The following is a 24,513-nucleotide window of genomic DNA, read 5'->3' on the forward strand; positions in this document are numbered from 1 at the left end:
AGGACATTGTCCCTAAGTATAGATATTTGCTTTTTCTTAAATGGTCATCTTATGCAAAACCCTTGCTTGCAACAGCCCTTTTATCCCTGAATCTTTCTCCTTTCCTAAACGTCTGGTTTCAGGAATACTCTTTGGTCAGGTGTGATTCACAATGATCTCTTGCTAAAATGCACAGAAATGTTCCAGGACATTTGCTGCTTCCTTAGAAAACTCCCTTTTCTTTAAATGAAGTCCTCTGATTTCATTAACTCGACACATCATCCACTGTATCTTATTCCTTCTCATTTTTTTTTCGAGGTTTTATATATACTTTATATATATATATACACACACACACTTCATACATTATAGTTAATGTATAAATGATACTTGACAGTTATGAGTGGCAAATATGCTCTCCAAGTTCTTATCGTCTCATTTTTTTAATGATACCTGATATGTATCAGGTGAAGTTTCAACAGGTGAATATGTGAAGTTTCAACATATTCAATGTTCCATATACTATGCTTCAAAATCCTCTCCTTCCTAAAGTTTTAATGACCTTAAGATCTAAATATCAGCCAGGCACAGTGGCATACACTCAGAAGGCTGAGGCAGGAGGATCACAAGTTTGAGGCCATCCTGGACAACTTAGCAAGAACTAGCTCAAAAAAGAATCAGAAAGGTTGAGGATGTAGCTCAGTGGTAGAGCACCCGTGGGTTCAGTCTCCAGTACCAAGGGGGGATGGGGGTTCTAGATATCTACAGCAGGTCCCTCCTCCATTCAGTGTCTTCAGACATGTTTTGCTCTTCATCTTTTGGCTGGGGACATAAAATTTAAAATAAGCTTATAAAACTCTGTTGGGATTTGGACTGAAATTGCAATGAAATCCAAGGTTGAGAGATTTGATATCCTTAGTTATTACCAGTAACCATGATCACTATGTATTCTCTACTTAAGAAGGTTTTCTTCAATGACACTCAGTTAAAATTAATTCTCCTTTAAGTTATTATTCATCTCGTGTTGGATTTATTTGTAGGTAACATGTCGCAATTGTCTTTAAAAAATTAGTTTTCTGCTGTTGCTTGTTTGATAATACAAACTGATCTTTGAATATAATGTATCTGTAAATCTCACTAAACTTTATTTTTTGTCACTTCTGCCTATCGTCATCTCTATATTTTATTTTTATACCTACCTAATGAGGATGTCTTGTTCAATGGTGGATTGCACTTTCTTTGATTTCTGATTTTATGCTATTTCCAATGTTTCATAAGTAAGAATAATGTATGCTATAAATACATCATGTAGTTTTCCTTTAACTATCTGATAGTTTCCTTCTTTTCCAAGTTTGCCAAGTTTTTTAAAAAACTACTATGGTGGTTGTAGTTTATTACATGCTTTTTATGCCTATGTTTAAGTATTTTTCTTCAGTTGTTAAAGTGGTAAACTGCACTTTCCTCACGTTGACTCTTGCACTTGTGATACAAATCCAACTTGACAATGATATGTCATTTTAAATTCTTGCCTACATATATACAGGCAAGAATATATATATATATATACACATACATATATATATATATATACATATAAACTATTCTCTTGAGTAAATTTGACTTTCATTACTTCTCATACCATTCTTCTCTGAGTTTTGGTATGCTTAAGAATGTGTTTTCTCTTTCAATGCTCTTAGAAGAGTCTGTATATCCTTGAAAGGTATTTAATTCTCAGTTCAAGATAACCAGCAGAAAAATTCTGATCCTGTTGCTTCCTTTGCACTTAAAGAAAAGTGCAAAGTGATACTTGTGATCACTAGTATATGGGAAGTTCAGCTAACATCTTCCTGTGTGCTTATTTCTTCCACTTATCTGGGCCTTTGTTCTCTGTTGCTTTTTTTTTTTTTTTTTTCCCTTATTTCAATTTTCCTCTACCAACTAGGTATAAACACCATTGATTTTTAGCTATTACAATAAAATTTTATTAGAAGTACTTAAATTTTTAAAAGTCATAATGCACCATCTGAATACAAGGACCTTGGGGACACTTTAATTTTGATTACCCTTATAAATTTACTGGCTAATCTTGTTTAATATTTAATCTCTTAACTAAATTAGACATTGCTTAGCAATATGGTGTCACCTTTAAAAATAAATCTGGAGTACAGTCTTTTCTAAAATTGACACCAATTATATTTTATGAATACATAGACCAAACTTATCTGGCTAACCAAGTATTAAAGATTAAAATTAAGTTTAATTAATTATATGAATTAACTTTTTTAAATTCTTTGTGGACAACAGGACTTTACATTAAAAGAAGGGAAAAACACCTGCTGCTTCCTTTACAGAATGCCAGTCTTACAATTTTCATTTTTGGTTTTATACAATAACCATCCAGTCTATTACCTCTAATCCAATCTCCATGTTGCAGCCTAAGTGAGTTTCCTAAAGGAACTTTTAATAAATTTTCAAAATGCTGAATGTAGTACAAATTCCCAGTTCCTTTGTATGATTTGTAAGGGGTTCTGTGATCACATCTCCCTTGCTTTTTTTTTTTTAAGTTGCAGATGGACACAATACCTTTATTTATTTTTATGTGTTGCTGAGGATTGAACCCAGTGCCTCACACATGCTAGGCAAGCGCTTTACCACTGAGTCTCAATTCCAGCCCTTCTCCCTTGCTTTTAACTGTGAACTGTACACTGTGTTTCCTCACATGCTAGGCTATATACTCCAGTCCCTAGTATTTACTGTGAGTGTCCCAAAATGTTTTCTTCACTTTTGTATAAACCTTTGAGTGCCAAGTATGGACAAGATGTCAGAAATACATCTAAGAGATGAACAGGATACATAGTTGCTCTGCTTAGGGGCTCACAGGTTAACAGAAATACACCTTGCAGTAAGTAGCAGCATACTACAAAGATCACTCGTTCAATGACTAATTTCTGAATGAAAGGTCAACATATATAAGCAATACAATATCTTAGAAAGTTTTATGAATGTAGACTTAAAAAATGTCAACTTCTGGCAACTGGTATCATTAACTATAGGAAAAATTCTGTGTTCAAAGACAATTCAAAGTATTTATCTGTTGGTAATAACTTTTTCATAAGATATTTAAAGGGTTGGGCAATCAGTAGTGTAAGTATGGTTTCAAATAAATTCAGACAAAAACCATTCAATATATTAGCTCAGCACATACTAAAAAAACCCCAAAACTCTTATCCAAGCATTTAATAAAACGCTTATAAAATATTCATCATATCCATAAAGTTTATTTTAAAAAATTGTTAAAAACTAACCATACAGGAATATTTAATATACTTAAAAAGTTTGCTCCCCATGTTGAAGGAAAATACATTTGCAACATCTTCCAGACACCATCTTTATAAAAGTAAAACTTCTAGATGCTGAAATGTACTACAGTAGATTCTATAGTTTACAATTTTAATCACAGGATTGGAATTCATTCTTCTACACCCCCCGCCCGCAATGTGGCAGTTGTTATTCTTAAATTAATGACATTCAATCATGTTATACTACCACAGGTCCTTAAATAGAGTACACACTGCATTACTAACAGAGCAAGTCTTCTCTATTTGCTGTCACATAATTATTTCATGTATAAGCATTTGACTTTAAGTACAAATAGAAATACTACATCCCATGATTGTAAACATTCACCAAGAGCTTCCAGAGTACAATGAGTAATAGAGGTGGCCCAAGAGTCGGTCAAGTGTTCCTCACTCATTTGGATACTGCTGAGAATAGGAAAAATGTTTTGAAGGCAAATATTATCATAAGCCTTCCTTACTTATATTTCCGTAAGAAAGTAGTTCTGGATATATATTTTTAGTCGAAAACCTGAAAGTCATTCTAAAGACTACATTAAGCACCATTTTCACTTACCTGAAATATATTGAGTTAAATTCAGCAGTATGTATGATCATTAATATCAGAAATAAAAAATAACAGTGGGTCTCAAGTTCCCTTTTGTGTATACATATGGAGTATCGAGTTCCAACTGATGCTAATAGGAACCACTCATGCATACCAAGGGTAGTAAGTCCCCCAGGGCCACATGCAACCCATAAGTCTGAGGCACAACTATTACTTCTGTCCATGGATGCTATACAAGCAGATTTAAGGCTGTATTCGGCTATAAGGAGGTCGGTCTCCTGCTTAATATTCTTTCTATGTAGATCACATACATGATTCAAAATTTTGTAGAATGGGAGATGAAAAGTCCCCAAATACTTTTTAAATACTATTCTCCATACAATTTATTGTCAGCATATTTACATAAAGGAGTGGGGAGTATTCATACTTAAAACCATTTTAAAAAATGCAACCAGAATTTTCAAATTCTTGCCATGACTTCCCTTGGATTATCCTCATTTTCATATTCTGACTTTTGGCCAACTTCACATTTGTCAGATTGTTCACTGCAGTTCTTAAGAAAATCTCATGTTGCTCCCAAGAATAATAAAAATTTAAAAATATTCACTGCCACCCACTTTGGGACAGGCTTGGCTGCAAAGAAAATGGAGTTCCTGGTGTTGAAGGATAACTAGGAAACCCATCAGGCTGAGCTGGATAGCTTTCCAGAGCTGAAGCTGAATGGACCTGGAAGAGAGAAGAACACACAGTTTAGCACAGGGCCAAGTTCTGTTAAGCTCGACTTGCTTTCACCTGTGCCACACTTTAGCTTTTCAGAATAGGAACAACAAATTTGGGGCAAGAGAACATTTGCTCAGTTTTTTAAAGAAATATTTAAACTTCTTCAGGTGGAGGAAAGACATAGAAATGTCATTGAAATAAAAAATATCCTTGCAAAGAAAGATGAACAGGTTTTCTACAATTTGTTTTAAAAGCCTATTATAATTTTGACAGAAGATAAATTTAATTTTCAGGAATAAAGAACACATTTTATTAAGTAAAATCTCCACACAGATATTTAAAAAAAAAATCTGTGAGTGGGAACAACAACTCACGCAGATGGACTTTATCCTACCCTTTTGGTACCCTTCTGAAGGAAGACAATAATTTGCAACTCTGGGGATAACTAAACATTAAAACTCCAGGCATTCTGATAAGAGCCACTGGTTGCCAATATTGGAAAGGATATCACAACATTAACACTACAGGTTACTGTTACAGAGGTGACCATTTCATTCATGCCAGACATTGCCTGCCTACCTGCTGTAACAATGCTGACTGTGCCGCTGCTGCGTTATGTTGTAATTCTTGCAAGGATGACTGTGAAGGATTCTGGGAAAACCCAGGGATACCTGGGAGGGACAGGAGGCCTGGAAAGACAGAGCTGCCTGCAGCTTGAAGTCCAGATGATAAACTAAAACAATTGATAGAAAAACAGGTCAAACTGCACAAAAGATAGCAAAACTCTCTTTATATTTGTCAACTAGTATCTTAAGGTATGAAAAACAAAACAAAAACAGAATTTATTCTTCTGTTGGAAGGAACCACAAAAGTCATCCACTCACTAATATAAAACTTATACTGTGTTATTCTGAATTCATCAGTCTGTTTTATACATAATACTTCCTATTTTAAAATCAAGTTAAATTACCAAATATAAATCTTACAATTTTGCTAATAAGTATTAATATTTATATATTTATCTAAACTAACATTTGAAGAGCCTTAAAACATTTTTTGAGCACTGACATCTTGGCTCAGAAAGACATAATTCAGCACCACTGAACGACTGCATTGTGACTTTCATTTGAGTAACATAAGACAATGGATTACATGTTAGGTGAAGAACGATTCAATCCTATTTGCAAACTATTCACATACCCGGCTTGTGCAACAAGAGCAGAGTTGAAATTAGAACTAAATGCTGAAGCGAATCCCGGGAGGACAGGAGCCGGTGATGGGGCCGTAGCCACAACAGGCAGTTGTGTGACAGCTGTGACTGTGGAGGGCGCCTGCAGCCCCGGGAACGAAGGGAGAGCAGGGGTAACACTTGGGGTGTTGGAGACAGAAAAGCCAGGATAGGAGGGATTTGAGGGGGGCAGAGGTCCCTGGGTAACTGAAAAAAGTGAGGGGACAGCAGTGGATAAGTTGAGGGGGAAAGGTGCTGCCGAGACTGGAGCTGAGGCAGAGAGCCCTGAGAGAACAGCTGCTGTGGAGCTAGGAGGAGGCATGGCTGCGGAGGTGGCGGTGGCAGATGAGGAGGCTATTAAGGACCCTGGAAGAGACACTGATGGATTAAGAGACGGGTTGCCAGGTAAAGGAAAACTATTGGTCAGAGAAGTGAAAGGAGGAAGAGCAGTGAACACTGGAGCGATAGGCGTGGAGGAAGCGTGAGGCGGAAGGGAAATGGAAGAGAGGGGATTGGAGCCGTTCAGGGGAGTGCTCAAGCTGGAGAGACCTGATAGTGCAGGGTTAAGGCAAGTAGACAAACTGATGGGCACGGATGTCGAAGTGTACGCACGACCCAATGTCCCTGACAAACCTAAAGTGCCATGAGAGGGAGTCACGGAATGAGAAGGGCCTTTGAAGGCCGAGGGAGTAGGACTTGTGGGCTCGGTTTTGATCATAACGGGAATCGTTGTTACGGCTGGGGTAGGTGAAATATGCAGGTCTGAGGTACCTGGGTGGGGGCCGTGCAAAAGGGAGGCTGAGGAGCCACAGCTAACGGGCACTGATGTCGAAGAGGAAGTAGCAGTAGCCAAAGGGGACTGCACAGGCAGCGTAGGGGGAGTGGAAGTTGTGTTAGGGACAGGAGACGGCAGGCCTGGGAACATGGCCAGCCCAGGAGTGGAAGATCCCTGTGGGGTGGGGATGGCTGCGGGGGCATAGCACTTGCTAGGCGCTGAAGCAGGAGAATCAGAGTTTCGCTTAGTAAGAGAGGACAACGAAGCCAACCCACTCGTGACAGCAGATGACAAAGCAGAGGAGTTGATTAAATTGGTGTCATTTGATGTCAGAAAGCCTTTTAGAGCAGACAGAAGAGGATTATTTACACCGAGTGGACCAGCAGCACTGGGGGCAGAACCACCCGCAATTACAGGAGTTGAGTTGGATACACCTTGGGAGGCTGGTGTTAAGGGCAAAGGGAGACCTGCAAAAACCGATGACAGTGAAGCAGAATTCGGATTGTTGGCAGAAGCAGCAGTAGAGTTGGCAGAAAAGGAGAGGCTAGTGAAAGGAGCAGAAGTAGAAGCAAATGATTCACTGGAAGCGAGAGTAGCCCGAGGTGTGGGTGTGGCCTGAGGGGCTGGGGTTGGAGTAGCAGAAGGACCTGGCAGTGGCACTAGGCCAGAAAAAACAGAAGGAACAGGAGCAGATGTTGTACTGTGGATGGAAGTAATGGGTGCAGCAGGCAATGAAAGGGTCCTGATAACTGTTGGGTTTGGCGTTGATGGCTGAGGAGTATGAATGGCTGAGGAGACCTGCCCTGGGAATACAGGAAGGACAGTATTCGGCAAGTTCATTCCAGAAACGGTGGCAGCTACTGATGCTGATACTGTCTTGACTGGAGATGCAGTAGGAACAGGAGTTGCAGCAGGTGTTGAAGGATTAGAACCATGAGGAGAAAAGAGTTGACTTGCTGGGGTAGAAAATGCTGTGTGAGGAAGAGAAAGGGGCAAGAATTATTTGTTTTGAAATGCCCAATGTGAATTCAAAAGAAAAGCATAACGATTTTTGTCACAAATATATGACAGCTATAATCAGCTCTTGTAATATCTAAATTGCTAGATTCCATTATCCTGATCTTCAATCTGGAGCCTCAGACAGATCCAAGTGTCTTCCAGACGCTGCCCAGAACAGCCATCAAGTCACAGTGAGGAAGACTTGAGAAGCTCGGAAACTTTCATATGTTTCCACTTTTTTAAAATTAAAAAAAAATCATTTAATTGTGATTAGTGTTAGTACATTGACTTTATATCTTTCAAACCTTTTACCTAGAGTAATAATCACAAACCAGTTCTCCAGAGCTTTTGGGATATCACTTCCCTTTCAGGGATATACAAGGTCTTCCAGGATTCATGCCCCTCTCTCTCAGTACTATTGCCACCCACAGAGTTGAAATTAATATACATGTTATTAATATGTACAGTCCACCACTTGCTGCATCTGCTTATGCTGACCAATACTATATTCATTGTACTCATATTGTTTTAACTGTAAACAGGGAATGTTCCCTCTGCAGTGATAATCAGCTGAAAGCATTTTTATGGACTAAAACAGACATTTAAACACCTATGCATATGTAAAACTTTTGATATGAGAAGCTGACGTGGTCAATGAAATAATGCCATATGTTAATCATGGGGATAGGACATCCAAGGAAAAACAGGTAAACAAATATACATGATTATTTGTACTAAGTAATGGTCAAAGAATGCACTGGGCTGAAGAATTATTGCAGTTGTTTCACTAAAGAAATCTGGGAGGAAAAATTCACAAACTATAATACGTAAATGTATAAAACTGCAAACTCAAAAGGCCAAGTCTATACCATAGTCATGGCTGCTTTTTTGAGACAGCTTTGAGATTGAACCCATGGTAAGCACACACTCTACAATTGAACTACATCCCAGTCCCACCATATTCTTGTTGTAAGTAGTAATTTAATTTCAAGAAAGCAAGACTACCATTTTAGAGTACCTACGAAAATGGACTTATTCTTGTTTTATAAGAACTAGACACATAAGAAATATATAAACTTAATTTAGATTTTGCAAATTATGTACCAAAAAGTATTTAAGCCCCCAATGTTGGAAAAATTTGAAGAATCCACTATCCAATTTAATAACATGCTGAAGACTATATATAGTTAATGATAAATCTCAAGAGAAAATGAAGCTACCCTAAAGTGATCTTTATACCACTTCTAAGGTAATTATTTTAAATAATAAAGCATAAGCTATGCACCGTTAATAATTGTGTCTACATTAAAAACAAAACAAAAATAAACCCATAAAATCCCAAGTGCATGCTATGATAAACATTACTTTTCTGTTATCTAATCTAGTTAATCACTAAAACACTATCACAACCCCTGCTAGTAATCTACAGCTATCATTTCATTTGTTCTTACATTAATCTTGAGATAGATAGTAACACTTCCATTTCATAGGCTTGGTGTGGCTAAGCAAGCTGTTAAAAGATCATGCAGCTATTAAGTGGTGGAGCCAAAATCTGAACCTAGTCCTGTGAGATCCTTATTCTTAATTATTATGCTAGTTTGTCTTTATTACTGTTTCCTAATATGGTTTAAAAAGAAAAAACTCTTAAATCACGTTCTCATAACATAGCATAGGAAATCAAAGGAGGCTACTCCTACTTATGGTATTTAATACAGCCTGGTTACATAAGAACTTACTCCAGTTACTGTCCCATATCTGAAAGCATCTTGAGCACTCATATCCTCCAAGAGAGGAAGAAAGCAATGTTACCAGGCTGCTGCCATATGATGGCACTGTCCAGGCCTCACTTCAATTTTACTTTCTGCTTTGACATCACTTATTCTTTTCTACATTCAGTCATGCTTAGTAATACTGAAATAATTAAAAGTAGAAACTGAAATAGCATTTGTCAAAAAGAATTTTTATCATTCTATCTACGTATTTATTATCAAAAAAGAAATGAGGCTTTCAAAAATCAATGTAAATATGGACCCACATGCCACACAGCACTTAAGATTTCACTGCAAGTTTTGCAAACAAGATTAAATTCATAGGGTTAATTTTAAATGCAGTTATTATGTGCATTTCATTAAGCCACCTTTAGCAAGTATTAATTACATCCTTTATCCAGAGGAACTTTTCTTAGAACATTCCAAATATAATCAATTCAAACTGTCCTCAGTGAGTAACAAAGAGCAGACAATCATGACAGACATGTTATCTCTGGAACAAATATGGTACTTACTTTGATTTTGTGTAGGTTTTGACTGATTGGAAAGGTCTTCATTTTCTATGTAAAATAAATAAAAGTTGATTTCAAACTTTAATTATTCATCACCATAACAATCAGAAATTGGTGTCAAAATAAGAAAAACAAAGGATATAAACATACAGAGTTAGAAAACACAATGAATACCTATGGAAAAATAAAGGAAATAAACAAGTCATAATTATATGAACCTGAGAGGATTATAAGTAATTGCTCTTTCCTTTTTCTTAACCTCTTATCCTCCCCTACTGGTCTCCCCTTAACTTGTCAAGGTTTAAACCCATATTGTTATTTTACTTAATACTTTTCTGAAAAGAAGCCAGCCTGAGTGTAAATCCAGGAGAGAGTGTTGTCTGCAGCTAGAGTGCAGAGACCATTTTTATTAGCTGAGCTCCCAGCCAGCCCCTCCACACTATTGCCTACAGGAGTGGAAGACTAGGAAGCAGGAGGTGGCCACTGGGTGACTGAGCACAGAATCCACTGCCATGTAAGTGGGCAAACAGATTAAGAGCTATGTATTTAAAAATCAATATTAATCTGAGAGAATATAAGATATTTTCACACTTTTGGGTTGGGAAAGGGGGTCCTGATCAAGGCACAAAACATAGAGCTAAGTAAATAATAATTAATCCAAATACAAACTAAACTTTTATAAAACACACACACACACACACGTAAACTAAATCAGTCTATTAAAATGGCAAAGTTAGAAAACTGATAATCTAAAAAGGTGTGAAAAAATTGTACATTCATAGGTGTTCATGGGTACCTGCTTCAACTAAATACATTACTGAGTCAACAAGCAGCTCACATTTATTTTAATGAGACTGGTTTGGATGCTCTTCCTGTGAGTTTCCACACCACCTGTACTTTGTCACAGTAACAATCATTCCTTCTATCTCAGAACTTAAGCTATAATTTGCTGTAAAGCACATCCTAATTTCAGAGAAATTAAACTATAAAAAATGTGCAATTTAGAACCAATGAAGTAAAATACACTGAAATTGTATTCTCCTTCCCTGCCTGTATTTCTCACTGATTGCAAACTCTTTGCAAACAGAACCTTGTTCACCTTTCTTTCACTAGCATATATAGCACACTGTAGATCATCTCTCTAATGTGGGTTGACTATTACTGAACAATAGTTTTTAAAGTAATTTTCTGTATTTCAATGGGGAGATGGAAGTCATTAAGATTATGAAAACTGCCCAATTTTACCAAGGATTCACACCCACATCTCTCAGGGTCTTGAGCTTGTGTTCCCATTGATAGGACATGCCATGCCAACAACTGCCCCTGACAAGTATATGTCTGTAAATGACTACTTTATTTACTTTTATCACCCCAAATATCATGACTTTACCTGTTCCTACAGGATTCGGAGTATATGGAGACGGAGGGGGTATGCCTGGAGCTATCACATTGGCTAGTGGTACCAGACCTGCATTGTTGTAAGCACCTAAAATAAACATAATAGAATAAATATAATCTAGTATTACTTTGTGGCTAGGAGTTCAAACTGAATTAATGCAGCTATTCCATTTATTTTTTAAAACTTACATAATGCACTTGCAACTTACGTGGAAGTTTGGGTCTAGAGTTAAATGAAAACTGAGACAATGAGATAAGAGGAGATTCCTATTCCCATTACTTATTCATTGCAGGCATAAGCTCACTGAATAGCATGGCAGATAGAATCTGCCACACTTAAAATCAAGTACCCATATTCGACAATATTTTAAGTTAAACACAGTAATGACACCTCTGGACATCAATTCCTGCTATGGTGTTGCAGACCTGGATATTAGTAGCTAACTGTGAATAAATTCTCACAGAACTTCGTAAGTTCTGCAGGTTTCCTGATTACATAAATTAGAACTTACTCTCAAATTAATAAACAGAAAAAATGGAAAAGGAGTAAAAATAAGAGAACTCCTTACTTGGTGCAATAGTTGCATGTGGCCGGCATGGAGGTATTGGATAAGGAACAGGTTTATGTGGATTGTATGTTGAAGGAGGCTAGACAGGATAAGAACAGCAGTTAGAAGAAAGCCAAGTAAGCTGTCTCCTGGTAAAACAAAATACAACCTGCCTTTTAAAATGTTTAGTCCTAACAGGCTGAAAATGTCCCAGCAGATCAAACGCTACTCTCCTAAGAAATGGCACAAATGAGAAAAATTTCTTTGCTTTAATAAAAGTGGTTCCTAGGTAAAAGTAAATTCTGCCAAAGACAGCAATGCATTTTTTATTTCACTACCCAATCATCTCCAATGAAGGGTGAGAACTTATCCTAAATAGCAAACTTCTCTCTGACCCAGTCTAAGTTAATCCAAGAATTCCTATTTCCTCTTATATTAATTAACTCCAGAAATCCACAAGGTTTTGGAATCTCAGTTACATAAAAACCCCAATGGTAATACCTTTCTCAATTCATTAGGAATTCATCTGATCATTCCTGCCCTCTTCTCTTCTTCTGGAAGATAAATGCACTGTTTGTTTCAGTATTTGGCATTCTGGCAACTCTCATACAAGGTATACTAGAATTAGGAATTGAGTATTTAAATTTTCTTACTTTTAAATTCATAAATCTACAAATACTTCCATAGTTGAAAGTACTACGTAAAAAACAAATATTCAAAGAATTGGTCTATAGAGAACCACAAGTACCTGAAGCTAAGTCAAATGATGTACTTTTATCTAGAGAGAGCGAGCATGCATGCCTTTAGTGCAGAAGGGAACCACTGGGGGAAAGGGACTCAGCTTCTTTCTAGCTGTCAGAAAAAACAGCCACTGGCATTCTTGCCCTATGGATGAGCAGAGATTACAAGGTTGAGTGCAGGCCTCTAAAGCTTCAATTCTAACAATCCTTTACCCACAGGGCTGTCTCTGCCTGTCCAGTTTACATTCTAATCACCATAATCACACCCTTGAAAAGACTCTCAACCTCCTGGTTTCATATTAACACTAGTTTTGTCAAACCAGAATCTCAGTTAAAGCAAACATCACACTGCTAAATATGTCTAGAGAAAAATAAATTTCTATGTCTATAAAAATAATTTGATTCAACTCACTTTAAAATAAAATGCTGAACTTTAAAAGGGCTCTTAACATTGCTAAGTGATTACACTATATTTCTCCAGGCTATTTTCTCTGACTCTTCTAACATTTCTAACATATTTAAACTTTGCAATACAAAAATTTAATAGAAAACTATGTGTAGGAGTTAAGAATTATTTTTCTCAACATACTGGCTTGGATGGTCCAAGAATCCGTGCAGCTATTCCTTTGCCTTCATTAGTACATTCTTCACCATCCTTTTTCAAAGGAGTTCCCTGTGTTATTAAAAAAATAAATAAATAAAAAATTAAAATTAGGCAAAAGAAGAAAGGTAACTGAGATTTCAACCAAATCCAAGCCAGAACAAAAACCACCACACTGTATTATATTAAAAAACAATAACAAAACCCAATAAGGTTGGTAGGAATAAAACTTGGATTCCAGACCCAGTTCTGTCCTGGTTAGCTACAAGACACTGATAAAGTTCTCAAGCTTCCTCTATGCATGCAAATTTTCCCAAAAGAACTTAACTGTGAAACTGAAAAATACTGGTTAGAGAAATTTTCCTTTACTAAATGTAAATCAGATCTTCTAAAATACACAAGAAAACAAAATAAAACAAAATCTCCTTTTTGTTTGGCTTGAAGATTTTACACAAATGTTAATGGAGTTTATACATGAACTTTCAATCAGAGGTGAATTATGAATTATGCTAATGATATGAGGAAATTCCTTTCCTTTGCAAAAGCAAAGCTATTTTCCCTTAAATATCATTAACTTGGGTTATATTTCACACTAAGTCATAAGAAGTTTCATATACAGTCATAAAAGTATGCTTACTGGGAAAATTCCATTTATACGACTAGGTCTTCCTTTGGGATATGGATTTCCTGGGATTGTTCCACAAGAAGATATCATAGCATGAGGAGCTTTGCAGCCCCCCTTAAAAGCCTGTAATATAAAAAAAGAGTGTGGTTAAAAAAAAGGTCAAATCCATAAAATTAAATATTTAATTAAAAATTTTAATTTAATCCAGTTTAATTAAAAAATTAAATATTTTGGATGCTGGGAATCCCAGCTAAAAACCATCAATTAAGAAACAGTATCACATTTAATCTGTTAACACATCAATCAGCACTTACAGTGATGAACATGTCAACGGTAATAAGCAAAATCACTTACGTAAGTGAAATTATTAAAATGGTATCACAATATTCTTAAAGTTGCAACTAACAGACTCAAACAAAGAAATCTTCAGGATGCATTCCATAAATTACGTGCAAAAAAAGTCTATTTAGGAGCAAATCTGTTCCATTTCACCAATCAACAAGAAATAATACAGTTCACCAAGCTCATTAAAAGCAAGGCAAGAAGGACCCAGGGGTGAAAGAGGCTCAGTTCTTGGTCTGAAGAAGTTTACATCTTAGTGGAAAAAATGCAAACACATAACAGGATGCTACTATCCAAAGAGCTGCACTGCCGAATATGCAAGAGTTACTTGAACACATAATGTCCAAAATAATGTTTCAACATTGAGACATAGTGGTGGAAGGGACTTCTGCCTAGGCTTTTCATTACTGGATCTCTACCTTCTAAAATGATGCTTTGCATATGCTAAGTTTGTGCTCAATATTTATTAGGTGAATGATAAATACTGTATAAGGCAAACACATTCCAATGAGAATAATGTATTATAGGACTATTCAATTATATATAGACATGTAGAATATAGTACATATGTGATTATATGGTTTTATGTATGTATAAAACATTTTACAAGTATGCATGATATTACACACATTTTTGTAGTTATATTGGTTTTATAAATTCATCCACAACACATATAATCATATTGGCAATATAATCCAGCCCCTTACTAAACACTTTGGTCCTAAAAATCATCCTGATTTTTGGCTACTATAAATCTTACTGTGTAAAAACATTTAGTTAAGACTGTATATTTCTAGTTGTTCCACTGGAAAAAATTCTTAGATGTGAAACTTTTCTGTCAAAAGGTATAAACATTTCAAAGGCTCTTCAAGTTTACCTTCTAGAGAGGTTGCACTAATTTACATTAACTAGAAGGCCTACTCCACACTCAATCCCAGAATATTTCTGAGAAGAAAAGTGACGTCAACAAACGCTTTATAAGAAATAAAACTAGAGTGGCACAGGCATGATACCATAAAGATTTTAGTCAAGAAAAACAATGAGGAAATTAAAAAGTAAAAGAATTGTGGTCTCAGACCTTCTCTCCACTACAATAACAGAACTAAAGCAAAGTTGCCTGCCCTCCCTAACCCCAGAGGAAGATTATGAGAATTAAACAGGACAAAGTTGCAAAAGTAATCTGCACCTTCCTCAAGGAGGTTCCTATTATTAATTCCATTTACAGATATCATGGTCCCAGGAATTTACTAATTTAGATGACATATCAAGTTTTCTAGGCTTAGACAGGGACTGCTTCTCCCACTTTGTTAGATTTAAATAAACTGGAACTTTGCTTTGGTATTAATCTCTTAGGAATCTGATTAACATAAATTTGAAAACAAAGCAAATTTGAAAAGTCAAGTTCCTGAATACATGAAATTAAAGACAAAAGCTTGGCGCCATGGCAAAGCTATCAAAGGACCAAGACATAATAGCTTCATGGGGCACAAGGTGATGCTTTTTCACTCTCAAGTCATCTCTACCTGCTCCAGCCTCCCCTTCAATCAGATCTATTTCTACTCCACAGATTGCAGGAATGCACACTCTTAACCCACCACATGTTATCGAAGTTAACACAGGAAGAAGACAGGTACATTTTCATCTGCCACCATTCAGTTAAAATGGCACACCATTTTCACAGCAATCTTTAGAAAATTACCTGTTCAAGTACTCTTTTGCACCGTTTCTTCTCAGACATATTTATCCTGAATAAATCTTCAATGGGACGAGAATTCTGTGCATCAACAATGTTTCTACCAAGAAAACACAATTGAGTTCTTAACTTAAGAATCTGGACATACACACAGAGCTCAGCAGCTTTTGATTACCACACGGACATATCTGATTAAAGCTTCCCTGTGACACAGGGAGAAAATGTGATTATTTACTTTTAATAGGTCAATTTATATAACAAAGATAAATATAATAACTGAACTGAGGTTTATCTTTCTAATTACTGGAAAATAACAAAGTAATACCATAACTAAAAATAATTATTTTGAGAATCTTGAAAATACACCCTCTCCAATGTGTTGAGTCTTATAGCAATAGAACCAAACCATGTATTAAATGCATAAAAATTATAGCTGATCTAAAAATGAAGTTTTACCACTTGCTTTAATTTTGTATATTCATGGGCATACATAAAGATACAAAGGACTGTAAAATATATGCTCCATGAATAAACACACTTTTCAACCATGCAAAGAATTAAGTTAAGTCCTTTCCGTTTTCCTTCATGCTCACACTCACCATGATCACCTATCAAAAGCTGCACTAGGTAGAGACATTTTAAAGGCTCTTCAAGTTTACCCTCCAGATAAGTTGTACAAATTTACATTAACCAGAAGGCCTATTCCACAGAATACTTAAAATACTTATATATTGCTCATAGTGTTTAAAGTTCATTACCAGGGCTGGGGATATAGCTCAGTTGGTAGAGTGCTTGCCTTGTAAGTACAAGGCCCTGGGTTCAATCCCCAGCACGGCAAAAAAAAAAAAAAAAAAAAAAAAAAAAAAAAGTTCATTACCCTTCTAAGCAGTTGAGGTGATTATTTTTATAGTTAAGGAAAATAAGTGTCAGAAAGTATAAGTATCCCAAAATATGTTGTTGGTGAGCAGTAGAACCACTGCTAAATTGTTTATTCTACTGCCAACTCTTAAAGTTCTATGTCTTTACTAACTTGCCTGTTAAGTCGTTCAGAATAGGAAGGCAAAGCAAGTTAATGAAATGCAGAAAAATCCAATTAAATAATCTTGATAAGCCCCACTATTTTCTAAGTTACAACCATGTATGTAATAAATACATTGAATGTTTATCCACAGAAATCTGAATTCATCACTATGCTTTCACAGACCATACGTTATAAGAGATTTGTTTACTTATATAATTCAGACACATTAACATACAACGAGTTTAAAAACTTAAAAAGCATCCAAATTTGAAATAATTTACTTACGAAGCTAACAGTTCAAGAGCAACTAGTTTGTCTTTACTGAAGGTGAAACAGTTGAGTATATTGACCACTTCTGCTGGGTGAACAGCCACCATTTTCTATTAATATAAAAAATAATTTCATTTTCAATATGAAATTTTTATGCTGGAAATTGCCCTATTTTTGAAATACAATTAAAACTCTTAGTATAAACATTTTTTAGATGAAACTACTTATGCAAAAGTAAGCCGCAGCAACTCAAATGAAAGTTCTGAAAATCTGTGAATTATTCTTGGGTTCATACAAATGTGATGTTTATACATCCAGGAGGCTCAACTGCTCAAGGAGTTAGAAAAAATTATATTCCTGAGCAGGGCAGTGGGACTAGTTATGCCCCAGATCACTTCCCAAAAAACAGTTCATGGTACTGGTGTTACACAGAAAAGGGCACACTAGTTAAAAAAGCTAGACAAAAACTGAGTTAAACTGAGCTCCCTCTGAACAGCTATCAAAAGAGTGATATGTTAATAATACACAGTATGACAATCCAAGGTTGTGTGAGATGTTATGTAATTATTTGTCTAGAATATCTTTATTTCTGAAGAACATTCAAAAAATTTGGTCGATTGATAGAGTTAAGTTACATTAACAGTTACAGAAATTCAAATGCAAAATCTATGTATGAATTAAGACTGATTAGGATTAATACCCATTAGCTCCTAAAACTCAGAGCAGTGATTTTCAAACACTTTTATTAATGTACTACCAAAGAATTGATTTTTGTACCCTTTTGAGTGTTTTTAAACTGACTCAGAAGTTTAAATACTCATAAAAATGTCAATTTTATTATATCTTTATATATTTGTAAAAAGTGCAGAACTGCTAATTTTGCTCATTTAGTTTCTAGAAATGTTCATTATACAACCTTATTGGCAAAGTTGTCTTCCTTGTGAAAATAACCAGTAAAATCTGATTTGTTTTTATCTTTTCTTTGTCAGAAAATGTGAGATTTAATTTAAGTAAGTGTATTGAGTTGTCCATGCAACATACTTCTCACCTCTGAATCTTAACTGTAAAGTAGGTAGACAAGCAAGCAGGCCTCAGAGCTGTCATGGGTTTGTTGTGCTGATAAAATAAGGTAAAGCCCTCACAGCTATTTCTTGCTGAATAACTCTACTTTGCTTAACTTTTTTGGTTCACAAAGAAAGATTTTCACCCTTTCTTTTGTTAAGCAGAAAGTAAGCAGTTGTTAAAAGAGGCAGATAGTAGCAATAACAGACCTAAATACTTCCTTAGGCAGATCAGTTAAGGAAGTTAAGGTCTTGTAAACTGATTCTACTAAAGTTATTCACACCAATTACTTCTTGGAAAATCTTCCTCTACAGTCAGCTATCACTAGTCAGCTATCACTACGTGATCTACATACTGTTGCTGATCTAGGCTTCAGGCTATGTTATCTCCTGCAGTCACCACAAGGCACACATGCCCATTTAACCTAATTACAATAAAACTAGAACAGTTCCTCAGACTGACTATGTACACTAAGTGTTCAATAGCCACATGTGGCCAGTTGCTCCCAGAATGGACTGTGCAGATATAAAAATCTGATCATCACTGAAAATTCATTTGGACAGTGCTGGGTCTAAAGATTGTAAGTGTAACCTGATGACTCTTCTAACACTAAATACGAGCATGTGAAGATAAATAGTGAACAACAGAAGGAAGTGCACAAAAATACTTAAAAATTCAAAGACTTTATTTTTTTTTGCCAATAAATACATTTCCCCCTCCAATTTGCCACTAAGGACACTATGGAATACAATTTAATAATACAGCATATGCAATTTAAATTTTACACTTTACAAATTTTTCTAACATAGTTTTGAAAAACCAAAGTATAAAATTTAAGGCTAGTTTCTCTGATTCAAACAAACTACCAGTTAAGATGAATTCAAGAAAACAATTAAAAATAAATTCTGTATTCTAAACAAAAATAAGTTACTTACATGCTGTAATGCTTTCATTGCTTTCAATTGAGGCTCAGCCCAGGAAAAATATCTCAGTAAATCAACTACCTGAAAGCAGAGAATTCATTTAGCTTTAATTACAGTGTGGTTTACAAACATTTCCTTATCGTTTATTTCAATATGTGAAATTCTATTCAACATAGCCCAAGTCTAGGGGATGAGCATGGCACCAGAGTCTCTACCTGCTGTCAAACACAGTTGGGTGGCTATTCAAATTTAAATCACTTAAAAATCAAAATTTAAAAATTCAGTTCTTGGCTGAGTGCAGTGGTCAGAACTACAATCCCAGTAACTGAGGAGGCAGATGTAGGAGGATCCCAAGTTCAAGGTCAATCTGAGCAATGCTGTCTCAAAATAAAATTTAAGAAAGGGGCTGGGAGTGTAACTTAGTGATAGAACACTGGTCTAGCACGGGTTTATACCCCAGTTCCCGCCGCCGCCACCACCACAAAATTCACTTCCTTTTTAGTACAAGACACATTTCAAGAGCTCAACAGCCATACAAAACTGATGGCTAACATAATGGACTGTAGCTAGAGAACACTGTGTCATTACAAAAGTTCTACTGGATAGCACTGGTCTAGCAAGAAAGGAAAATATTCAACTGGGGGGCGAGGGTGGGACTGTCCTAATAAGGACAAAAAATCTGAAAAGTACTAGATGGAGATAAAAATGACAGCTTATGAATACAAAAATATATTCCAATGGAAAACTTTAAAACAGTAATGGAGAATGGCATAGTTTTAACATTAACAAGGGTGTAATAGTATGATTCAGTGTAAGTCCACTAACTTCTATCTTTTTATTTGGATCCATAATACTCATAACATAGCTCTACTCCCTAACACATTAAGAACCACCCAGATTTACTCTAGCAGTTTTTAAATGGTACATCATTTTCAGAGTTCAGAAAACCAGGCACCTACCAGTTCCCACCACCACCACCAGAGAACTTCAAATGAATGAGGGGAACATTGTGAGATGGCCAGTAAGAGGTGAGCAGGGCTTCAAGATCACAAGTGTGAAGTCTCAGCATGTCAATGCCACCCTGGTCTACTGCCTCTGGGGACACTCCAATAGGGGGAAGAATTAAATAGGAAGGGTCATAAAATCTGGTTATTTTACCATTCTTGAAAACGTGCTAGGGATTTAATTATTCCATAAGAAACGGTCAATGATGTAAACTAGAGTGATTCGGGAAGAAAGTGAAAATACTTTTTTATTGCTTATAAAGAGATGCATAGATATTATATTAGGCATACCCGCCAATTAATTTGGGAAGACTTTAAGCCTTGTTTTTATGGGAACAGTGTTCTTACTATAGTGAAGGCTGTACTTTACAAACCATAAAACTTAACTATCAATCTTCAATAAAGTAGACTCAGAATGTTTCCTTTAGTGGTTTAATAAAGTTTTAAAGGATGTTAGCAAAGGCACCACTAAGGGAAGAAGTTTCCCACAAAATGTCACATGTACGTGTGTGGGGGAAAAAAAGCTGTTAGCTGTAAAAATCATAAATCTTTCAAAACATTTAGATTTTAAAAAGAGCATAAGATGACTTGTGAAGCAAAGGAAAAGCTAAAAAACTATCCTTAAAAAGGCAGTAACAGATGCAAATCCTAAGAAGCTTTTAAGAATTCAGCAGGGAGAACTTCTTCAAGCGTAAAGTTATTCAAGCAGACAAGTTTTCAAGCTCTGGAGAAATGAAAAGTTGGTACTATCTCAGAGTTTGTAGATTCATCCATGAATGACCCTTTCCCAGAACTGCTATCTAGATGTACATGTCTATGTCTGCCTGATTTTGCTACCAAAAATTTTCTTAGTGTCCTTCAGAAATTATTCTTCTGTTTATATATGTACACATATTTATTTTTCTTAAAATTGATCAAAGTCACCCGGTTAAGTGGCCATACCTCTAATCCCAGTTACTTAGGAGCCTGAGGCAGGGGAATAATGAGCTTGAGCCCAGTCTGAGCAATACAGCGAGATACCATCTCAAAAAATATAAAAAGAAAAAAAGAAAGAAAGAAAATCAAATTCCCCTAATGTGGGGAATAGTTTTCAATAAACTATTATGCTTAAAACATTAGTCTTCTGGCTAAAACAAAAGTACTTATTAGACACTGGTTTTTTTTTTTTTCCCCTTTATTGCTAACATTCAGTGGCTTCACATAAGAACACATTTCACCACTTATTCATGTTTCCTTTTGAATTTTGCCATTATTGTCATTATAGTTTAAATTTACAAATTTTTGATACTGTGTCCAAACAAATACAGACTTTTAACTACTTTTTGGCTGTCAAAACCACAAGCTTCCGAAGTTCCTAAAAGAATACAGGAACAAAGTAAAAGCAATTCAAGTTTGACCAGCAGGTAAATTGGCATTAACCAGAACAGTGGCATAAAAAGGTTTGTTTAAAAAAATAACAAAGAGTACCTGTTCACTAGAGAAGTATCCATGCACATATTCAATTGCTTTTAATTTATATTCTGTCAAAACAGCCTAAAAAATAGAAAAACAGCATTAATATACAGAAGTGCACAGTAATATGCACATATCAAAACTGCCCAAGCAGCTCAATGGTGGCTGGGCTCCTTTAGCTCTGGCAAACAGCAGCAAAGGTGATATGGTGACAGAACAGGATCCACACTGTAACGGAGAGAGCAGGAAGGCCTCCCCACTCATTTCTACAAAGGGAATAAAATTGTAATAGATAGACTTCCACATTAGAGAAATTACATGGAGAATTTCTGAATATGTAATTAGTTTCAAAAACATCCCAAATCCAAATTTTCATTTTTTAAGAGTAAATGTGTCATTTATCTATTATTTGTCAAGTACCTATTATGTGCTAAGTTATAGGGAAACAAGAAGACAAGGTCTAGTGGAGGCTTAGTATTTTTCCAAGGAAATGAGAAAACAAAAAACCCCCAAATCCCTGAATTCAAGGTCTGTGCCTGCCACTAACTGCAGTGTGGCCTCTGAGAGGCTTTTAATTCCTTTAGGCTTCCAAATTCACAAAAGGGAACAGAATTCACTACCTATCTCAAAGAGTTGCTGTGAGGATTATAATAGTCAACATTAGATCTGACATATAATAGATACTTAGTTAATGGTTTCTTTCCTGCATAGAATCTATCAGCGGGAGAGAGAGATGTTAGTGGCCCTGACCTGTACTATCTAGAACCAAAAGAAATCAAATATGCTCCCCTTGCTGATATTTGCAAAGCTTAGAGATGGAAACACCACGCTATCACAGCTTGGTGGCCACTAATCATTAAAAAGAACTAATCCTTTTGCTCTTACTACAAAACAATTATACCTGACACAGTGTGTCATCCAAAAACAGAAATCTGCAGACTATTTTCTCATAAACAGTATTTACACATTAGCTCATGAACAAATTGTGACAAAAATCTAAGTACATTAGCAAATTGGTATTTGTTTCAGATCTTATAGGGCAAACTGGATTTGCAAAAGTAGAAATTTGTATAAAACATAAAAAAATGAAACATGTCAATTAAAATTTTAAAAAAAGGTTTTATAAAAAAACAAGAGCAGTTGCTCCAGAAACAATTTCAGTAAAAACCTTATAAACTGATATAAATAATAAGCATGGAAACACACAGTAACAATTCCTTTGGTGTCAGTTAAGGGACACAAAAATATGGAAATATCAAATAATAATGCTCGGAAGGTTTAAGCAAGGCATTCTGTGTTAAAAGAATAATGGTACCAGAAGTCCTCTCAGTTCTAAATAGGTAACTTATTTTTGAGCTTCAGATAATGCTAGGCTCAAAACTACACTCCCAATTTTATTGCTGTGTTCACTCCTAGAGGCAAGATATCCAACTGCCTAAAAGAGAAGCAAAATCATGGAAAATAAGAAAAAAAAAATTGAAATTCAAGTTATTGATGGCCAATTCCCAAAAACGTGTCTAAACCACACTTATCAGAACACTGTTTGTTCTGGACAAAGCAACAAATATATTCTGCCTATCTTTAGACTTGGGGGAAAAAATATAATTACCATAAAAGAAACTTTCTAAGTGGTACTTCTAGTTTTCAGTCACTTTTGTGTTAGGGAAAATGAAAAAAATAGACGCAGAAATATTAAATTACTCATCCGAAAATACACAGCTATTAAGAAGGATTTGCACAGCTGGCTTCACCACTGAGGACTGAATACAATTTCCACAATACCGCACTGACTCTCAAACTGGGGTAGCATAACCTAATTTCTCTTTGCATCGTGAAATGTATCAAGATGCAAGCTCCTGCACTACACGTGAAAATCCAAATCGATTTGGCAATGCTCCGACTCTTACTTTGTGCAATCTTCACACAGAACCTCAACGAAACTAGAGCGTGATGACTCCTGTTACCCAGGAAAACTGAAGATATCAAGTGTAATTACCTTTCTAATTTCATCCAGCACCGTTTCGAAGGACTTTTTGTCCATCTTGCCTACTATTTCGACGTGGTTTTTAACAGTTACACACTTTCAATCACAAAACGTTCATCCTTGGTCTGCTCCACGGAGAGTAAAAATGTTCACAGCTGAGGAATAAAAGCACTCCAGGAGCAGGAGAAAGGAGGCGAAGAGGTAGAGCGTAATGCAAACTCCGCGAAAATTTCTGAAGACGGAGACTTTAAAAACTTTATTATAAACAAAAAACCCTCCTGTCGGCTTCTCCTGCTGCTTCACACAAAGCTTCGGGGAACCTCGGGGAAGAGCCAGGTCCTCTGTACACCGCAGAGAAACCCGGGGGCTCGGGCCCAGGCTGCGCGCCGTTCCTCGGCAGCTGAGGGCCAGGAGCTGCCCGGAGAGGCCGGGAAGCCACTTTCCCCGGTGGTGCGGCCAGGAGAGTAGAGGCGCCAGCGCCCGGAGCCCCGGCCTCTCGGCCTGCACCAGCGCCTCGGCCGCCGGCCGCGCCCCTCACCGCAGCGATCTTGGACTCATGGCCCCGCTCCTGGTCATCCCCAGCCACTCCGCCTGACTTCTGGGTCCCCCAGCCCCGGCAGCAGGCGGCCCGGCAGGCTCTTTGTTAGCAGTTTCCGTGGCTTCCGGGAGCGGGCCAGCGGCCGGAGAGCACCAGGAGCCGGGCGAAGGGGGACACGGGCTTGCACAGGGGGGCTCGCGAAGAACGCAACACCTACAGCGCCAGGCGCCCTGCCAGATTACCCCTGTAGCCCCCACCAGCTCGTGGGGACCTTCAATACGGCCCGTCGCACCCAAGGAAACAACTCTGCGACGCCAGCATGGGCCGCATTTTCCTGAAAGCCAGTGGAAGGGTCCTGGTGTGGGAATGTAGGCATCCACAGCGGATGCCTGTATACTTTGGAATCGGGTGCAGCTTAAATCTTTCT

At 36.7% G+C, this 24,513-nt stretch overlaps 1 protein-coding gene across 1 annotated transcript; it reads right to left on the reverse strand.

The window, feature by feature from the left end:
• Window positions 1-3,237: 3,237 nt before the first annotated feature.
• Window positions 3,238-24,415, reverse strand: Proser1 (proline and serine rich 1). Its single transcript, XM_047554445.1, has 13 exons — window positions 23,561-24,415; window positions 21,580-21,645; window positions 19,121-19,189; window positions 17,139-17,233; window positions 15,839-15,932; window positions 13,810-13,920; window positions 13,161-13,244; window positions 11,853-11,931; window positions 11,276-11,371; window positions 9,889-9,933; window positions 5,803-7,576; window positions 5,182-5,335; window positions 3,238-4,608 (listed from the first exon to the last, which is right to left on the reverse strand). Exons 1-13 carry the CDS (start codon window positions 23,603-23,605, stop codon window positions 4,486-4,488), a joined length of 2,835 nt encoding a protein of 944 aa, XP_047410401.1. The 5' UTR covers window positions 23,606-24,415; the 3' UTR covers window positions 3,238-4,485.
• Between the last annotated feature and the right edge of the window lie 98 nt (window positions 24,416-24,513).

The sequence above is a fragment of the Sciurus carolinensis genome, chromosome 5 (assembly GCF_902686445.1).
Source record: "Sciurus carolinensis chromosome 5, mSciCar1.2, whole genome shotgun sequence".
Taxonomy (NCBI): domain Eukaryota; kingdom Metazoa; phylum Chordata; class Mammalia; order Rodentia; family Sciuridae; genus Sciurus; species Sciurus carolinensis.